The 17,245-nt window shown below is 42.1% G+C and overlaps 1 protein-coding gene across 2 annotated transcripts in view; it reads right to left on the bottom strand.

The window, feature by feature from the left end:
- arhgap23a (Rho GTPase activating protein 23a) overlaps positions 1-17,245 on the bottom strand; it is an 82,402-nt gene that overhangs the window by 48,761 nt on the left and 16,396 nt on the right. Inside the window, exon 1 of one of the 2 annotated variants that reach the window (XM_074656245.1) lies at positions 14,057-14,337. The exons of the other annotated variant lie outside the window; for it this stretch is intronic. Within the exon in view, the coding sequence (XP_074512346.1) occupies positions 14,057-14,110 (54 nt within the window). The 5' untranslated portion in view covers positions 14,111-14,337. Of the gene's footprint in view, positions 1-14,056; positions 14,338-17,245 lie in introns of those variants that run through there. 2 annotated transcript variants of the gene reach the window in all.

Here is a 17,245-nt window from a genome sequence, read left to right as displayed (position 1 = left end):
GACACTTCAACATGTGGACTGGAGAAGCCGGGGAATCGAACCTCCAACCTTCCAATTGGTGGGCGACCCGCTCTATCTTTGAGCTGTCACTAAACCACCCAAACTACTTGGTTAGGTTTAGGAAAAGATGGTGGTTTGGGTTAAAATAACTACGGAAGTGGCGTAACTTAAGTACGGAAGTTATTTTTCGTGTGATTTCCTACGAATGTTCAGCAACATGTGACACACGCGTCAATTTCCACTCCAGTCTTTTCAAAATAAACTTCACAGGAATCAACTTGGGTTTAGGCAACAAAACTACTTATTTAGGTTTAGGAAACGGTTGTGGTTTTGGTTAAAATAACTCCGGAATATGACAAATAACTAAACATTGACTTCTGGTTTCACACAGGGGCGAAAGTCTGGTGTTTTTTTATTTCTTTCAAAAATCAACACAAAATCTTGCTATAAACAGTTTCATAGTAACCAATAGTAATTTTTAATAAACTGTAATGGAGACACTGTTTCTAAACTACCTCAAACACAACTTCATATTTACTACAATACCTTTCCGCTGAAATATACGCTGATACAGATATATCTGTAATAAGCTAAAATCAGTCAATAACAACTCAGATCCAAACTATCTGCATGAACAGATACCACTAAGTGACAAACATGCTCAGGCTTCCTACTATAAATGCAGCCAATCACCACGTTGTCAGGCTTCACTTTGACACCCGTCTTCAACCTAATCACCGTCACCCATCACCTCTGTGCTGACCGTTGCCATGGGAACCAACAAGGTGCCTCTGTTCCAGCATGAGAGAAAAACCCTGCAGGGAGACAAGTTTGACGGCAGAGACGTTTACGCTCATTACAGGTTCAAAATTGGTTTTCACAGCTGATTTTTCAGAGTGTGAAGGTTCAGGACTTAAACCTCCTACGTTTCTACATTCAGGATTATTTGACTTTTACAACTTCAATCTGGAAATCGGTAGCTAGTCAGTAAAACCGTGTTATGAATTTGGCACTTTAACTAGTGAGCACCACAAAAATGAATGAACTACAGATGGTGTTTGCTTTCCTTTCGTGCTGATGAGCGTTTGTAGAACCAACAAATCTGTTCCAGTTAAAGGTGTGATGTCTTTTCACGGCGCTTTCTCACACTTAGCCCCGAAAACATGAACACGGAGACAGACGACAGCTTTCCAGCTGCCACATCCTGCTGTTTCTGAGTGTCATCGTGAAGCAGCGGCTGGGTTTTGTCAGGTAAACTCGCAGCTGTAACTTTCTCTTGAGTAGACACATCTGTCTCCTGATGTGTGTATACCATATATACCATGAAGCCAATGACGACATCTGGCAAAGAGCTGCTCCTCTTGCACTGTACCCCTCCTCATCCTCCTCCTCCTCTCCTCTGTACTGACCACAACCGCTGGGAGCAATCAGAGCGTCACGTCTGAGCTCCGCTGCAATAAGAGCCAACCCCTCCTTCTTCCTTTTTCTTCTTTCTTTCCTGGTTGTTTTCGGGAGCAGGCCTCGGCAGCAGAAAACCACAGGGCTCCAGCAGGCCTCTCGGCTCTTTCCACCCCCCTCGTCTACGTCTGGGTGAAGGATACTCAGAGCGCCCCCCCTTTCTTGGCTGCTCCCCCTCTACAAGCCCAGATATATTTAGCTCATCTCTGCCTCTGTGTCATTAAACAGACGAAAATTATAACTTTGGGGCTGGAGGATGACGTCGTTGTTCTCCTTGGCTAAAGATGGAGCTGGACCCGAAGCGTGCATCTCAGCCTACGGGGGCAGGCCCAAACCCAGGCAGCGGTCCAACATTTGGGGCGTGGTGGAGGCGATGCTGAGCCAGGTTGGGAGGCTATGGGAGGGAGGAGAAAAAAAAAAAGAGCGAGCAGGACTGCAGAATGGAGTCTGAGTGTTTATTAGAGCAAGCGAGATGGCCTGCCTGGAGTTTCCATTTGAGGTCATCTGGTTTTTACATTCCTGCCATGCACCAGCGCTCACACCACGCCGAGGAAGTCCTCCATCGCTGTGCTCGCACAGGATCGTACAGTCCAGCGATTCTCAAAGTGGAGTCCGGGGGTGTAGAGGAGCCATTTAGGGAGCCCTTAGAGCAGCGAGGAGTCGTCTAATTTCATCAAAAATACTCCTAAATGAGGGTCCCACAGACAGAATGTGCTCCTGAGGATTATTGATGTGAGAATATTTGAGAACTGCTGGTATTTACACTGCTTTTACAGATGTACTCAAGCATGGACACAGCTCTTAAAACAGCTGGACAAATCCACGATCTAAAAGTTCAACGGTTTACTGAGATTTATTTCTCTCAGACCGTCCCAAATCTCAATCTGTTTGCCAACCCTCATGACTCTCCGCAGGCTCACGCTGACCTCTTGAAGCGCCAAACAAACGGTGCCACTGGGCAAGAGACATTTACACACACATAATCAATTACTACATGAATTTTGAGCCCGACAAATCAGATCTTCTCCCCTGTAAAATCTACATTTTCTCTAATCGAGTCTGAAGCCCGGAGCGAAGCCGATCACATGCCATGCAAAGAAAAACTATATGAAGCGTGATTCTTCATGAGCTTCTTTTCTCACACTGTGTGGACCGATAAACCTGGAGGTGAAATACAAAACATTGCTGGCCTTTGCAATCCTCCTCCTCTCTTTGTCATTCCCCAGTGGCACAAAGATGGTATACAGATACTGCCTGGCATGTTTTGTATGCAGGAGGGTCGGCCCACGCTGTATCGTTTCATCTGCCAGCTCCTTCCTGTTGACACACTGCAGACTGTAAAACCCGGCGACAGAGAAGGACATCTCTAGAGGGGATGCAGGGATGCTGCTGGTGTCTGTGTGTTCACTGATATTGTTTCTGTGTCTTTAGCCTCTGTCACTCTGTATTAGCGGCCTTTTAATGCACGGGTGGCAACAACTCAGAGTCTGAGATTCACCCCGGCAGAAATAGACCGTCCTCTGTGGTTTCATGACTTGTTTCACGCCAGAAAAAAAAAAGGTCAGACGTTGAGCTCGAGGGATCATGGGTCTCGCTTGTCTCCCTGTTTTGGCTGCCCGGTGGAAAGACAGCAAAGGACTTTGACTGTTGACATGAGAGTCACGCACACACATATGGTTTCACTCTGTTATTCAGATGAAAGACACGCTGGCACCGCTTAAAGTAAAGAGGAACGCTAATAGAAACATACCGTCCCGTTAGTTTTCGTTCTGTAAACTGAGCGGGAGGAGAAGGAGGGAGGGGATGTACAAGAAACATACCGAAACAAACCTTTTAAGGCACAAACTTACACACGAATAACTCACGCTTTAAGGATGGCATTTAGATCAGAGAGGCATCTTTTAAAAAGCACAGCTGAGCCAAAATGGGAAAAAAAGGTCTACGACCGCACATTCAGTCAAAACTTGAGAAATGCGAGCAGGAGTATCCTGAAAGGAGATGACCAAAGAAGGTAACAGAGAGGATCAAAGCAGGACAGCAACCGCTCAAAGTCACGCGGAAACGAAAAAAATGAGAAAGCTGGAATTTGGGAAAGGCTATAAAAAAAGAAAACTAGCTCATCAACGAGGAGGATGACACACAGAGGAGAACAGAGAGAACACAGCTCTGAATACCTAGTATTTTGGTTGAGGTGTTCCCTACATCCCTCCCAGCAAACCCACAAAATAAACAGAACTGCTACCTCTTAAACTGTAATTAGCCGCATTAACAATTATGCAAGATACACCAACGCAGATTGGAACAATCTAACTGCCAAGGTTTAATCAAACAGACCATGACATGCTACTGATACAGGATTATAGTATGTTTATATGTGTGAGTAACCTGGCTGAAACTGGAGTATCAAAACTATCAGGTTGGTTCATTACTGTAAGCTGGATGCAGTATTTACATGCAAAACTCTGAGAAGAAAAACTTAACATTGTGAAGGATACTACTATTTCTTTACTCTAGTTTGTAGAACAAAACCTGTGCAGCTTCAGGTTAACCGTCCTGGGAAATTAATGTGACAACAGGAAGTTTGTAAAGCAACTTTTTCTAAGCGATTGCTTCCGGAGTTTCATTTCTAAGTATAAACTGTGATAAAAATACTCTGTTACAAGTAAAAATCCTGAATTAAAATATGTTACTCAATTAAAAGTACAGAAGTATTATCATCGAATCATACTTAAAGTATCAAGAGTAAAAGTACTCATGATGCAGAACGGCTCCTTTCAGTGTTATATTATCCATCCATCCATTATCTGTAACCGCTTATCCCATCCGGGGTCGTGGGCGGGCTGGAGCCGATCCCAGCTGACATTGGGCGAAGGACTATCGCCAGACTATCACAGGGCTTGTTATATTATTATATGATATTATATAACTCTGCTTTTATCACTAAGGAAAACATGTAAGAGCATTTCTCTGAAATGTAATAAAGTAGAAGTATAAAGTGGCAGAGAACGGAAATACTTAAGTAAAGTACAAGAATGTCAAAATTATACTTAAGTACAGTGCTTGAGAAAATGAACTTAGTTACATTCCACTGAACTGATCAAATTTAGATGTTTTGGAAAAGGCCAGTTTCCCCCATTTCAAGTCTTAATGCTAAGCTTAGATAATCAGGTGTTGGCTCTAGCTTCACATTTAGCGTACAGATATGCACGTATATCGAACTCCTGGCAAGAAAGCAGACACAGTAAACGTATCTTTCAAAATGTCAAAACTATTCCTTTAAAACTACAACTTCTGTAGAATACTGAAGAGAGGCGACATGTTTGACCACTGCTCCACACAGAAACAAATAAAACACAGCAGTATTATCCTCTGAGAGAATCTCAGTGAGCATGTAAACATAGGCGGCGTTGTGCTGGACCAGCAGGCATCAGGGAAACCACAGCGCCCTATCTCTTCCCAGCATCCACAGCTCCTCATTAGCTTCCCGATAATCTCTATCCCGTGATTTTGCCGGACTGTCAAAACAACCTTCCTCCCCTCCGAGACTGCTTACAAACTGTTGCCCGCCGGGTTGTTTAGGAAGTACAGATAGAGGTCAGCGTGTCAGCTCGGTGACCCTAATGAAACCGCTCTGATGGACGTCGGCTGGCCGACTGCCATGTAGAGTACAGAGGAAGCGCCCGGAAAGTTACACACAGTGAGCAAACATCATCAGAGCTCTTCTTCTGTTGCTTTAGGACTTCCTGGCCGAGCTTCAAAAACCAGAACATGCTGTGATTCTTCAGGAACTAGTTGATTAAATGTTTTATAACTTCACTGCATAACAGAAAACATCACCGGAAAAAAATCCAGTAATAGCTTAGTTAAAGTACTGCTCATATGCCAATGTGAGCACATTGATATCGCATGATATTTATCTTTATTAGAAGTGTAAATAAATAAATATAATGTATCAGTTTTTGCAATCACTGCATGTATGAAGTATGGAACATACAATAGGCAGGTTAGTCTATTATAAAAATGAATAATGCTTTTACACTCATCTATATAATTTAGACAGAACTTTACTTTTTCACCAATCACTGGTACAACCAAGAAGAACAGCATGTCAGTGAACGCTCCCTTGTCCTGGTAGCTTATACGAGAGCATGTGTGAAATTTGGCGGCTTTTCTCGCAGGTTATGAGCGGAGGACTGTTTGTCCTCACTTTCCATTGCTTCATTGTGTTTTGGCTGTCACACTGGCATCATTCTCCCCCCCTGACTCATCAGGAGTCACTCTATTTTGTTATCTTCTTCCCTCCTTTTTCCTCCTTACCCCCTCCTTCTCTGTCTCTCTCACATTCCAGTGCAATCCCTGCTGTTCGTAAAGAGCCTGATTGGAGCGAGACGCGGTGCGGCATTCAGCCTTCTGCAAACACTCTTATCGCCGGGCCTCTCTGCAAAAAATGTAAACATGATGAGCACACAAAGCAAAAATGTGCACATTTGATATCGAGATGCGAGAAAGACAAAATAAGATGCAGGATTTTATCATCTGAATGTTAAACAGCGGCCCCTGCTTAACCCCCCTGGGCTCCTGACGCACACAGTGACAGGGGTCCCCTCCTGCCTCTTTAGCCCATTTACTGGGGACCAAGAAGTGTGTGACGAGGGAGGCCCCTCACCTCTGAACCTTGACCCTGATTCAAACCCGGTCTCGCTGCCTTCAGGCCAATCCTGCAGACAGATACAGAGTCAAGTCTGCATTTCAGAACAAGACCTGACCTGTTCCTCATTCCTCCTATGTGCCGAGCATCACCTCGACATGAAGCCCCTCACGTACAGTACTGGATCATATTCTCCTGCACGGGAACACGGCGTCTCGACAGGCACACATACAAAGAGGCACTGACTAGTGCAGGCCAGACCATCAACAGGCTTCTGAATCTAATTAGCTCTCATCTGTTTCTGAGAGAGGCTTTGTTTCGCAGCGAACCTCCCAGTGCCTGCGAGTCAGACGCCACATGAAACGCATCCAGCTGGGACACAAGAGAGAGGACGAGTGTGTCCTGCATGCGGAGAAGATGACTGGGTACGAGATCTGACACTTGTCTGGACAGGTAGACTTCACATCCAGCTGATATGTTGACATGAGGGAAATTAGAGAAATAAGCAAATAAAAGTATAGGGGAACCCCTTAAGCATCAGTTATACTTCCTGTAAGAACAGCTGCACGGACATGAGCTGATAATGAATCGTGACTTGGAAACAAGTCTGACAATGAATCGTGACTTGGCACTCCGTACAACATTCTCAAAGCTCCTCAAAGTTCTGCATTTTCTCCGCCCATCCGTGTAGTTTGGATGTGCACGGACAGGCGAAACCTACGGCGAAAGGCCGTGTCTGATGGTGTGACATCATTATGGCTGTCCGGACACTCACAACCATCGCGGATGCAAGCATAAATCACGCTTTAGGGTGCTAGTCAAGTAGACGTTTTGACTAGTATTCAAATAATCAGTAATTCTCTGGTGTTGTCAAATTGTAAAACACCTCTAATGAAAGGTGGAAATCAGGCCATCAGGGTGTTGTTATTATAAAGTTCAAGTCTACCGGGACGCCACCTCAGTTTACTGCCACACTAATCTCTGGCCTCATCTTGCTTTACATAAAATAATCCCAATTGGTTCTATACTATGAGATAGAAAACAGTGGCATCAGGTCAGTACTCTAAGTTAAGGTATCAGCGGAGAAAAGGTTGGATCGGTGCAGTTTCATATCTGAGAAGTCACTCCCAAGAACATTGGGAAATCTCTTATAAATTGGGGCAAGCTGGCACCGTCATTTACGTCCACTAGAAGTGCTTGTTTTTATCATGACAGGCTCTGATTGTTATCATAAGTGTCTGACATTATGGAAAGAGTCTAGCAAGACAACAGTGGAATAGTGGAGTACATCCATGGTGGAGATGCGAGTGCCAGCCAGGCAGAGTTTGTTGTGTTGGAGTACAGAAAGCGTAGCTTAGTGTTATTTAAAAGATTTTCAATGTCATGGTTGAATATTTAGATGGTTTCGACAATGTGGACGAGGTCTTTGAATTCAATGATCGCCTGTATTTATTTTAGCCAGAGTATACGGATATTCAGATTTCACAACGATACTTCTTCTTGAGCAGGACTTGGACACGATAACAGACGGACTGAATCAAGTGAAAGGCCAGAAAAACATTTAATTTCTCTGTAGGGTCCTTTCCATAATGTTGTCAGACACTTTTAATAACAATCTGAGCCTGTCAATATCAAAAACAAGCACTTTTAGTGAACGTAACGTTACATTGACGCTGCACACTGCCCTCGCAGCTCGTTTTGTGGCTGCTGGTTACAGCCTTATCTTTCAATGCTGGATCAATTTAAAAAAGTGTTCTCTCCATTAGTGTCTTGGACACAAAAAAATGGGAAAATAGGGGCCAGGATGAAAGATACCGAAGTTACCCTTTAACTAGCTGGCATCCTTTCTTCTTTAATCAACCACATTTTTGTGCCCTTCTTGAAGCATGATGCATCTAATCACGTGCACATTCCCAGTAACCTAAACAAAAACTAATTAACCTCTTCAACCGACCACCGGGTCAGTCATGCTGTGTAGCAACGCTTTGATCAAGCTCCAGTGGGCATCTAAAAGCTTCAAAAGATACCAAATATGCCGGGCTGAATTTTCAGAAAATGTGTAAAAAAAAAAAAATGATGCACAAAACATATAAAATATTTCCATTTGATGGAATGATGCAGCCATGAAGGACATTGAGTCTTCAATAAGGAGTTGGAACAAGCTGATACAGTGTGAAATAAGATTATTTTTTCCAACCTTAAAGCTACTTCAGAAGGAATAAAAGGGGGAAACTGGATTTTAAGGTGTTAAGTATGGTATTACTGAACTTTTCAATAAGCTATTCCCATTAATAATAAACAGAATTGTCATTATAATTAAATTCACAGACCAATACATCAATTTACATGGAAAAACAAAATGAATTCAATCATTTATAGTCAATTCTGACTCTCACAGAGACAGAGACCGACTGACTGACTGACTAGAGGGAGATCAATAAAGAGCCATTAGCAACAGCAACACGCCTGCTTTGCAGCGCTGCACTACAGCAGCCGCTCCCCTCTCACCATAGTAAACAAGGTCATTGATGACTGATGTCCTTCGCCCACCTATACACTCGTTGCACCATGTTTGTACAGCATCAAGGACTTCCTCGTGCAAACATGAGAGGAGAAGGACGAATCAGACGCTCCACAGAGCGAACAGAAAGCATCTGAATGGGACCACGTCTCATGCACCTGCACACAGATTATGAGTTGTGTGTAACTCTGACCCTTAAAGTGTGATGTAAACATACTGGAGTGCCTATATTTGTGAACACCTGTGCTCGGCCAAGTGTGTGTGTGTGTGTGTGTGTGATTAAAGTGTGTCGACACACACACTCTCCAGGTTAATGACTGTGGATGCGAGGTGTGAGCGGCGGTGCAGCTGTCGTCTCGAGGCCCGGAGCTGAGGAATGCAGCGCGGGGGTGACGGTGTCGAGGTGGGAGGGCGGAGGTGTAAAGGTGTGAGGGATGTTTTAATGGTGTTAACGGACTGCTACAGGGCACTCTGTAACACACATTTTACTGTCCACTATGAGCTCCACCCACGGCACTGACGCAGTTAAAAGTGGTCCAAATACCTGTCATGTTTTGGGAATGTCGCACGTTCAGCCTGGAGGAATGAAAAACTAAGACTGTTTGACTCTTCAGGGTAGTGGACAACCCCGTCCCACAATGCAATGCACAACAAGCCGGCTTTATGTGAACTTCCCAGGACTCAAAATTTGGCAAAAGTGTTCCATAGCTGCAGCATGAGTAACTTGTGCTGTCACAAGACTTCTGCATCACTTTCTGTTTGTACAAAAGGGTACGTTATAGTGATGTCTTATACAATAAATGAGAATCAAATCGCTATATATGGTGAACTATGAGGGAATGTACAATGTTTATGTGTATTGATATTATTAGTAGGACTGTCAATCGATTAAAATATTTAATCACGATTAATCACATGATTGTCAATAGTTAATCACGATTAATCGTAAATTAATCACATATTTTGAATCTGTTAAAATGTACCTTAAAGGGAGATTTGTCAAGTATTTAATACTCTTATCAACATGCGAGTGGACAAATATGCTTGTTTTATGCAAATGTATGAATATATTTATTATTGTTAATCAATTAACAACACAAACAATTACAAATATTGTCCAGAAACCCTCACAGGTACTGCATTTAGCATAAAACATATGCTCAAATCATAACATGTCAAACTGCAGCCCAACAGGCAACAACAGCTGTCAGTGTGTCAGTGTGCTGACTTGACTATGACTTGCCCCAAACTGCATTTGATCATCATAAAGTGGGCATGTCTGTCCATTTTCATCCCATATCTTGGGGTCAGAGGTCAAGGGACCCCTTTGAAAATGGCCATGGCAGTTTTTCCTCACCAAAATTTAGCGTAAGTTTGGAGCGTTATTTATTTAGCCTCCTTTCCAGCAAGCTAGTATGACATAGTTGGCACCAATAGATAGATAGTTGCGTTAATGCGTTAAAGAAATTAGTAGCGTTAAAACAAATTATTGTCGCGTTAACTTTGACAGCCCTAGTGTATTTATATTATCAATACACTACAGTTTTTGGCTTGTGAGCCCTCAAAATGAAGCAACGTCATCCCAGGTTGCATATGTGGTGATGTCATCGTTTAACCTCAAGAGACTTTCCTTCTCAGATTGTTTTCTTGCATCATTTTTTTGGGTTGAATTCAGTAGAGTAAAGTTAAAGCAGAATATTGTGTTGCAGAAACATGTATTCTGTCCGTTTTCATCTTGCGAACCCCAAGGTGCTGACCCCCAGGTTAGAAACCACCAGTATGTGTACTGCATTGAACTGGGACACACTGTACGGAGAATCCCATAAATTCCCCACATTGCATTGCAGTATTGTCTGTGCTATGTGCCTACTACGAGCTGAAACCATCTGCTAATGATCACAGAAATGCTTTCCTCGGCAGCATCATACAGCTGCTTTCAGTTAACGTTGCCTAACGGTGACCAGGAGCTGATCCTGGACCTGCTGACTGGATGGGGCCGCTGTGGTCTGAGGTTTGCAACCTTTCTGAGGTCCTGTGATCATCCGAAAAAGACGGTCTGTGGATCAGCCAAAGAAAGCCTCTGTCTGAAGATTTGACAGGAAGCTATTAGCCGTACCTCAAAGAGCAAAGGTCACGGATCAGCATAAAATAAAATACTCTTGTCATCGATAGCAAGTCATGTCTGGACACACTCAGGAGGCGGCAGGATAACGCTGCGTTAGTCTGCAGTGTATCAGAGGCAAACTGGTGGACAAAAAAAACTGCTTTAACATCGACCGGCTCTGCTCAAGATTTACACAAAAGTGCTTTCATGTTTCCCGTCATCAATACACTCCGGCGGCATCACGTGGCACAATGCAGCATTAGACATCATGCTCGTCCTGCCCTCTGCCCCGCCCTGCCGTCCGCTGCCTCTATTGATTTCACCCACAAACCCTGCACTGCTACATTAGAGCCGGCCTGCTTACAACATTGAACTAGTCCCACCGGACGTCATCATAAACGCTCCGCACTCTCGAGCCTTCCTCTCTCCGTGCTCAGATACTGAACCAACACACAAAAGGCCTGGCAAAGTAAACATTTAAACAGTGTAATTTAGCATCTCATTGTTGGTCTTTATTGCTTCATCTCGGCACATGCCACGCTGTGTTGTGGGCGGTATTCAGCTGCACATCAAGAGGACAATTTGGTCTTCTGTGCAATAAAACAGCCCACATGAAGATAAACTCTTCCCTCTGGTGAGATAACATGCAGAGAAAGAAAGAGAGAGGCACGGCTAAATGAGAGCAGGGTGTTGGCTGAGATATGCAGGGTCAAAGGTCAGATATGAAACAGGTCGGGGACTGAGATTAGACAAGTTCAGGTCAGCGTAGGAGCTTAAATGTACAAAGAGACAACAGTTTACTGGAGGATATTAGACACTTTGAATGTAGTTTTAATGGCGTCTTATTCATTAAGGCGACAGCTTTGTGGGCACAGCACTACAAAGTGTTTTACTACAACATAACAAGCGTCAAATTGAAAAGATAAAAGTGAATTCAACGTGTTCGGAGGAACATTTACAGCAACCAGAGAGGTTCAATTAAAGTGTGACCACAGAGGAGGAAGCGTTATTCTTTGCTGGAGGGGATAAACTCAACCACAACAGATGAAAAGGGAGTAAAAGGTAGGTGGAAAATTGGGGAAACTCGTCAGCAAAAAAACTCCCACAAATTTCTAAGACTGCGCACACACAGAGAGTAGAGTAGTAGAGAGAGGATGATAAGGTAAGAACGATGAGAGACCTCTACACCAGATTCATACAGCAGAGGACACAAGAAATATCTAAGCAACTCCCCGACACAACCACATCACACACACGGAGCCTCGGGGGTTAAATCAAAGCAGATATATATACACACACACACACACACACACACACACACACACACACACACACACACACACACACACACACATGCCAGGATAGCAAACCATATGCCTACTCCTTCGACAAGCAGACCACCGCCCCAGAGTGACATATCTTACCTCATGACTTCACTGTGACACATCAGAGCTTCAATACACATTCCTGAAGTCAGACCAGGAGGAATTTAATACATGCATGTCTCTTTAACACAATATGACAACACTAACTAATATCTATCTTTTTTTGTGCAGAATATAAGCAGCTGTTTTCATCTATATAAAGCTATAAATGCTTCAAACTATTGTTGTACGACACAGTTATGAAGGAGTTTCTTTCTACTTGTGAAGTCTTGTGATGCTCGTTGACTTAAAGTTCATACTTTTCCCATCATATCAACCACTTAAGGAACCTCCACCTATATAGCACTATATTTGATGGCTTGTTTGTGTGTGAGTAAACACATTAAAAGTGATGGAAGTCCAGTGGATCTCCAATATATAAACTGGGGAAAAAAAGTTTGGTAACTTGTGTTTGATGGATTATTTCTCTGTTGTTACAATGCTAATTGTCATTGTATTTTACATGGTTGGAAAGCCTGTTTATTTACCTTCACAATGATGTCCAACTTGTAAGGATCATGCATTTGTGGGATGAGCAGCACAGCTGATTATGTGGATAGCGCCCAAGAAAAATTCGACAAAATGCTCTGCCAATGGTAAACAGTGTATTCTCCTGTTGGTACTGACTCTTGTTTTGAGTTGTTTGGTGGATTGGATGATTGAACTCTCTATCAGTAACAAGGAACAAACAAGACATGTTGGCTATTTTACACTTTATTCATTTAATACACCGTCAGGAGCCTCAGTAGCGGGTGAAAGATCCATCCCACAAATGCATGATCCTTACAAGTTGGACATCATAGTGAAGGTAAATAAACAGGCTTTCCAATGATGTAAAATACAATGCCAATTATCATTGTAACAACAGAGAAATAATCCACCAAACACAAGTTTCTGAACTTTTTTTTCCAGTTTATATATTGGAGATCCACTGGACTTCCATCACTTTTAATGTGTTTTTACTCACACAAACAAGCCATCACATATAATTTAATAGGTGGAGGTTTCTTTAAGTGGTTGATAAGATGGGAAAAGTATGACCTTTAAGTCAACGAGCATCACAAGACCACCACAAGTAGAAAGAAACTCCTTCATAACTGTGTCATACAACAATGGTTTGAAGCATTTATAACTTATAAAGATGAAAACAGCTGCTTATAATCTTCACAAGTCAAGTTTTTGTGTTGTCATATTGTGTTAAAGAGACATGTATGTATTAAATTCCTCCTGGTGTGACTTCAGGAATGTGTATTGAAGCTCTGATGTGTCACAGTGAAGTCATGAGGTAAGACAGACTTTTTTTCCCCAGTTTACATATGGAGATCCACTGGACTTCCATCACTTTTAATGTGTTTACTCACAAAAACAAGCCATCAAATACAGTGCTATAGGTGGAGGTTTCTGAAGTGGTTGGTAAGATGGGAAAAAGTACTTTTTTTCCCAGTTTATATAGCTCATTAACTGACTCATTTGCCTTATAATTAGTTACAAAATCAACAGAAAAAACAAAAAAAAGCCATCCATCCCTGTTTGGGACGTCCCGACTCTGCTGACAGCCTTGCCCGCCTTCTGGTGCATGAGCGGCGGACAAAAGAGTGGAGCAACACCGGTAGTTAAATGCGACTGTGGATCACTTTTGCGCACCATTTGTGGTCAACAATAGTGAACAAAACCTGCATAAAAACACTGATCAAACACTTGGTTTCTGTACAGTATGTCTCTGAGTGTGTGTGTACACAGTGGCTGTGTAAACTAGTGTTAATCCTCTTAGGAAATCACGCTCTCTGACCAGCAGCACCACTTCAGCCTGTCCAAACACACTGTAACCACCAGGAATCAACATATATATCCATATATATATATGGATATATATATTGATAGATAATAAGCAGCTTACTTACGTGGTTCTCAGAGTAGGGTGGTATTCCAACAAGGCAGAAAGCAACTCCATTCATTGGACAAGCAGAAACTGTTCAGCTGCAACAAGGAGAGGCAGATTTGTTGCTGCACAAAGCGGCAACAGAAGCTAAGTAACAATGAAACTCTTTTATAAACTTATATATATGTATATATATATATATTCAACGCTTCCTTCCTTCCTCCTAAAAACACCCCTCTCTGTTCCCGTTGTTCACCCCCTCCTCATCCTCTTCTTCTTCTTCTTCTTCCGCCAGACCGCATCAGTTGAACGTAACTAAATCCCTCCGTGCTGCTCTGCTGCTGCCTCGCTGGAAACAACAAGTCAACACATGGCGGGAACACCGGAAGTCAGGAGACTCCGCCTTCAAAGTAAGAGCGTGAGAGGGAGTGTGTCTAAATTTTCAACAAAACGTTTTTTTGTTTTGTGATTACCAGCAGTGGTGGAAAGTAACTTAAAGGTCACCTATTATGCAAAATATACTTTTCCATGTCTTTTAAACGTGTCTTTTAAACGTGCTAGAAATAGTACTTTTTTATTTTATACACTTGACTTGTTGTAATTTATTTGTTATTTGTTGTTATTCTATTAGGCATTGGTGCTAGAAATAGTACTTTTTATTTTATACACTTGACTTGTAATTTTGAGCAATCTCTGGCACAAGAATTTCCTTTGGGATTAATAAAGTTCAATCTTATTTTATCTTATTTTATCCTATCTTATCTTATTTTGTCTTATATTGTCTTATCTTACCTTATCTTATCTTATCTTTCTCATCTTATCTTATCTTATTTTTTCTTTTCTTTTTCTTTTTTCTTTGTATTTGAACTGTACTTTTTTAACTTTTTAACTTAACTGTACAATTTAGAAAAAATAAGATAAGATAAGATAAGATAGAACTTTATTAATCCCGAAGGAAATTCTTGTTCCAGAGATTGCTCAAAATTACAACAAGTCAAGTGTATAAAATAAAAAGTATTATTTCTAGCACCAATGCCTAATAGAATTTAGGATTAAGTCTAAAAGCTTTTATGGTGGATATCTTCACCGGAAGTACTACATGTGTATTATTGTTAACTTGACACTGTGGGAATTGAAGGGAGATAAATTAGAGGAGGGTTTGTTGGGTAAATCTGTGCTCCGCCCTGAAAACCCGCAGCGTGCGGGCTCCCTCTGGCTGCCCCAACACAACTTGTGTGTGTGCAGGACTGGAGGAGGGAGGGAGGGAGGGGTGACTGATGCCAACGAGACAGCAAGTAGTACAGAAGTAAGTTTAAGAAAAGAGTTTCAATAAATGTATGCACATTCTGGAAATAAATATAGCCTGTTGGCATAGTTATTAACAATATATTCAAGTATGTAGAACAAATGAATCAAGTTATCTGATGAGCTGTTAAACTACCATTACTGCAGTGTGATAATACCAAGCAGAAGTTATGCATTCAAAAGTATTATCAGTATTATTTTGCTCATTACAGTTTTGTTTAATCTGAAAATTAACTCCAGGTGTGAAATAAATGTAATGGAGTAGTGAAGTAGAAGTATTACTTAAATAAAGTACCTCAAAGTTGTACTTGCGTAAAGTACTTGAATAAATGTATTTAGGTACATTTAAAGATTGAAGAAAGAATCTCAAATGACCAAGTTGTATTTTTTTTTTATAAAAAAAGGGTTATTTTCATTATCGATTCATCTGCAGATTACTTCCTCAATTAATTGATTAATCATTTGGTCTATAAAGCCAAAAATCTTCACTTTACTTTCATAGAGGAACAAATATTCACATTTGAGGAGAAACAACCAGTGAATTTCTGACATTACTTAAAGGTACGGTGTGTAGGATTTGGCGGCATACTGGTGTGGTAGCAGATTGCAACCAGGTGAGTACCCCTCTAATCACTCCAACCGCCGAGTGCAAAAAACGTTGTAACGCCGTTCGCTTTGCTCAGAGGCCATCCTTACCATAATGAAAGTACTTTAGGAGGAGCAACGGAAGTCAGACGTGGAGGCTGGCAGTACGATGGTTTTGCACTCTGCGGCGTGTCGGAGACTACGGTGGCCTTCAGGTAATGTAAAAATGTGAAAGTGTCTCTCTATAGCCAGCGTTTCGTTTGTCCGTTCTGGGCTACTGTAGAAACATGGCGGACTCCGTGAAGAGGACTCGCTCCCTATGTAGATATGAAGGACTCATTCTAAGCTAACGAAAACACTTAGTTAGATTCTTAGTTTCAGATGATTATACACTAATGAAAACATAGTAATGAATATTATATTCCATTTCTGCTAATAGATCCCCCAAAATGTTACACACTGGCCCTTTAAATGATGAATTGATAATAAAAATAGATTGACTAATTGATTAACTGACAGTTCTAATCACCTTATAGTGACACCTCATAATCCTGATGTGATGTAAAAGTAGTAAACCACAGGCTTATGTATAAAAATCTCACAGCCTAATCATAAATCAGTGTTACTGCTAACAAAAGGCTTAACTGAGAGTGTGAGTCATGATAAACACATGGATACAACAGAGCTAAACAAAGAGTAATGAAAGTGTAACTCATTGAGAGATGTCATATATTCCTTCCACGCCCAGACAGAATAGACTTACATTCTCGGAAAGCTTGTATTTTTAGCCTCCTTGGCTGCAGATGTGAATCAATACAGTACAGTCAGGGGGAAGCTTACTCATGTATAGAACAGGAACTTCACACCGCTGCCAAGAAGTGACACTACTTCACACGGCTGTATATACCCTCTTACGGTAGCAGTCATTATGTGTGGGAGGTGTAAACATTAGTCCAGATGAAGGAAAAACAGTGAAAGAAGATTAAAAAAAAAAAATGTGGCGCTGGCTCTCAGCCGCTGTGATGGCTCAAAGCTGGAGGCCCATGTGGCTACTATTACTCCGAGGGGTGCAAGTATCAGAGAGCCACTTCAAACGCCTGCCTGCCTATGGGGGAAACAGACTGGAGTCATAGGGGGAAAAAAGCAGCTTACGGGAGACTTCCCACGCCAAGAGCTGCAGCTGCCAACTCAGCCTCCATCTCAACATGAACCTCTGCCTCTGGCCCGCTCTGAGACACACAATACCCCAGCCAGAGGCTTACACAGGACACTCTCCCAAAGTCCTAGTCATGACCTTCACTCATCTCCCATTGGAGACGGA

This window comes from Sebastes fasciatus, chromosome 13, assembly GCF_043250625.1.
Source record: "Sebastes fasciatus isolate fSebFas1 chromosome 13, fSebFas1.pri, whole genome shotgun sequence".
Lineage (NCBI taxonomy): Eukaryota > Metazoa > Chordata > Actinopteri > Perciformes > Sebastidae > Sebastes > Sebastes fasciatus.
The sequence above is the reverse complement of the archived record's forward strand: the minus strand, read 5'-3'. Positions and strand labels throughout refer to the sequence as shown.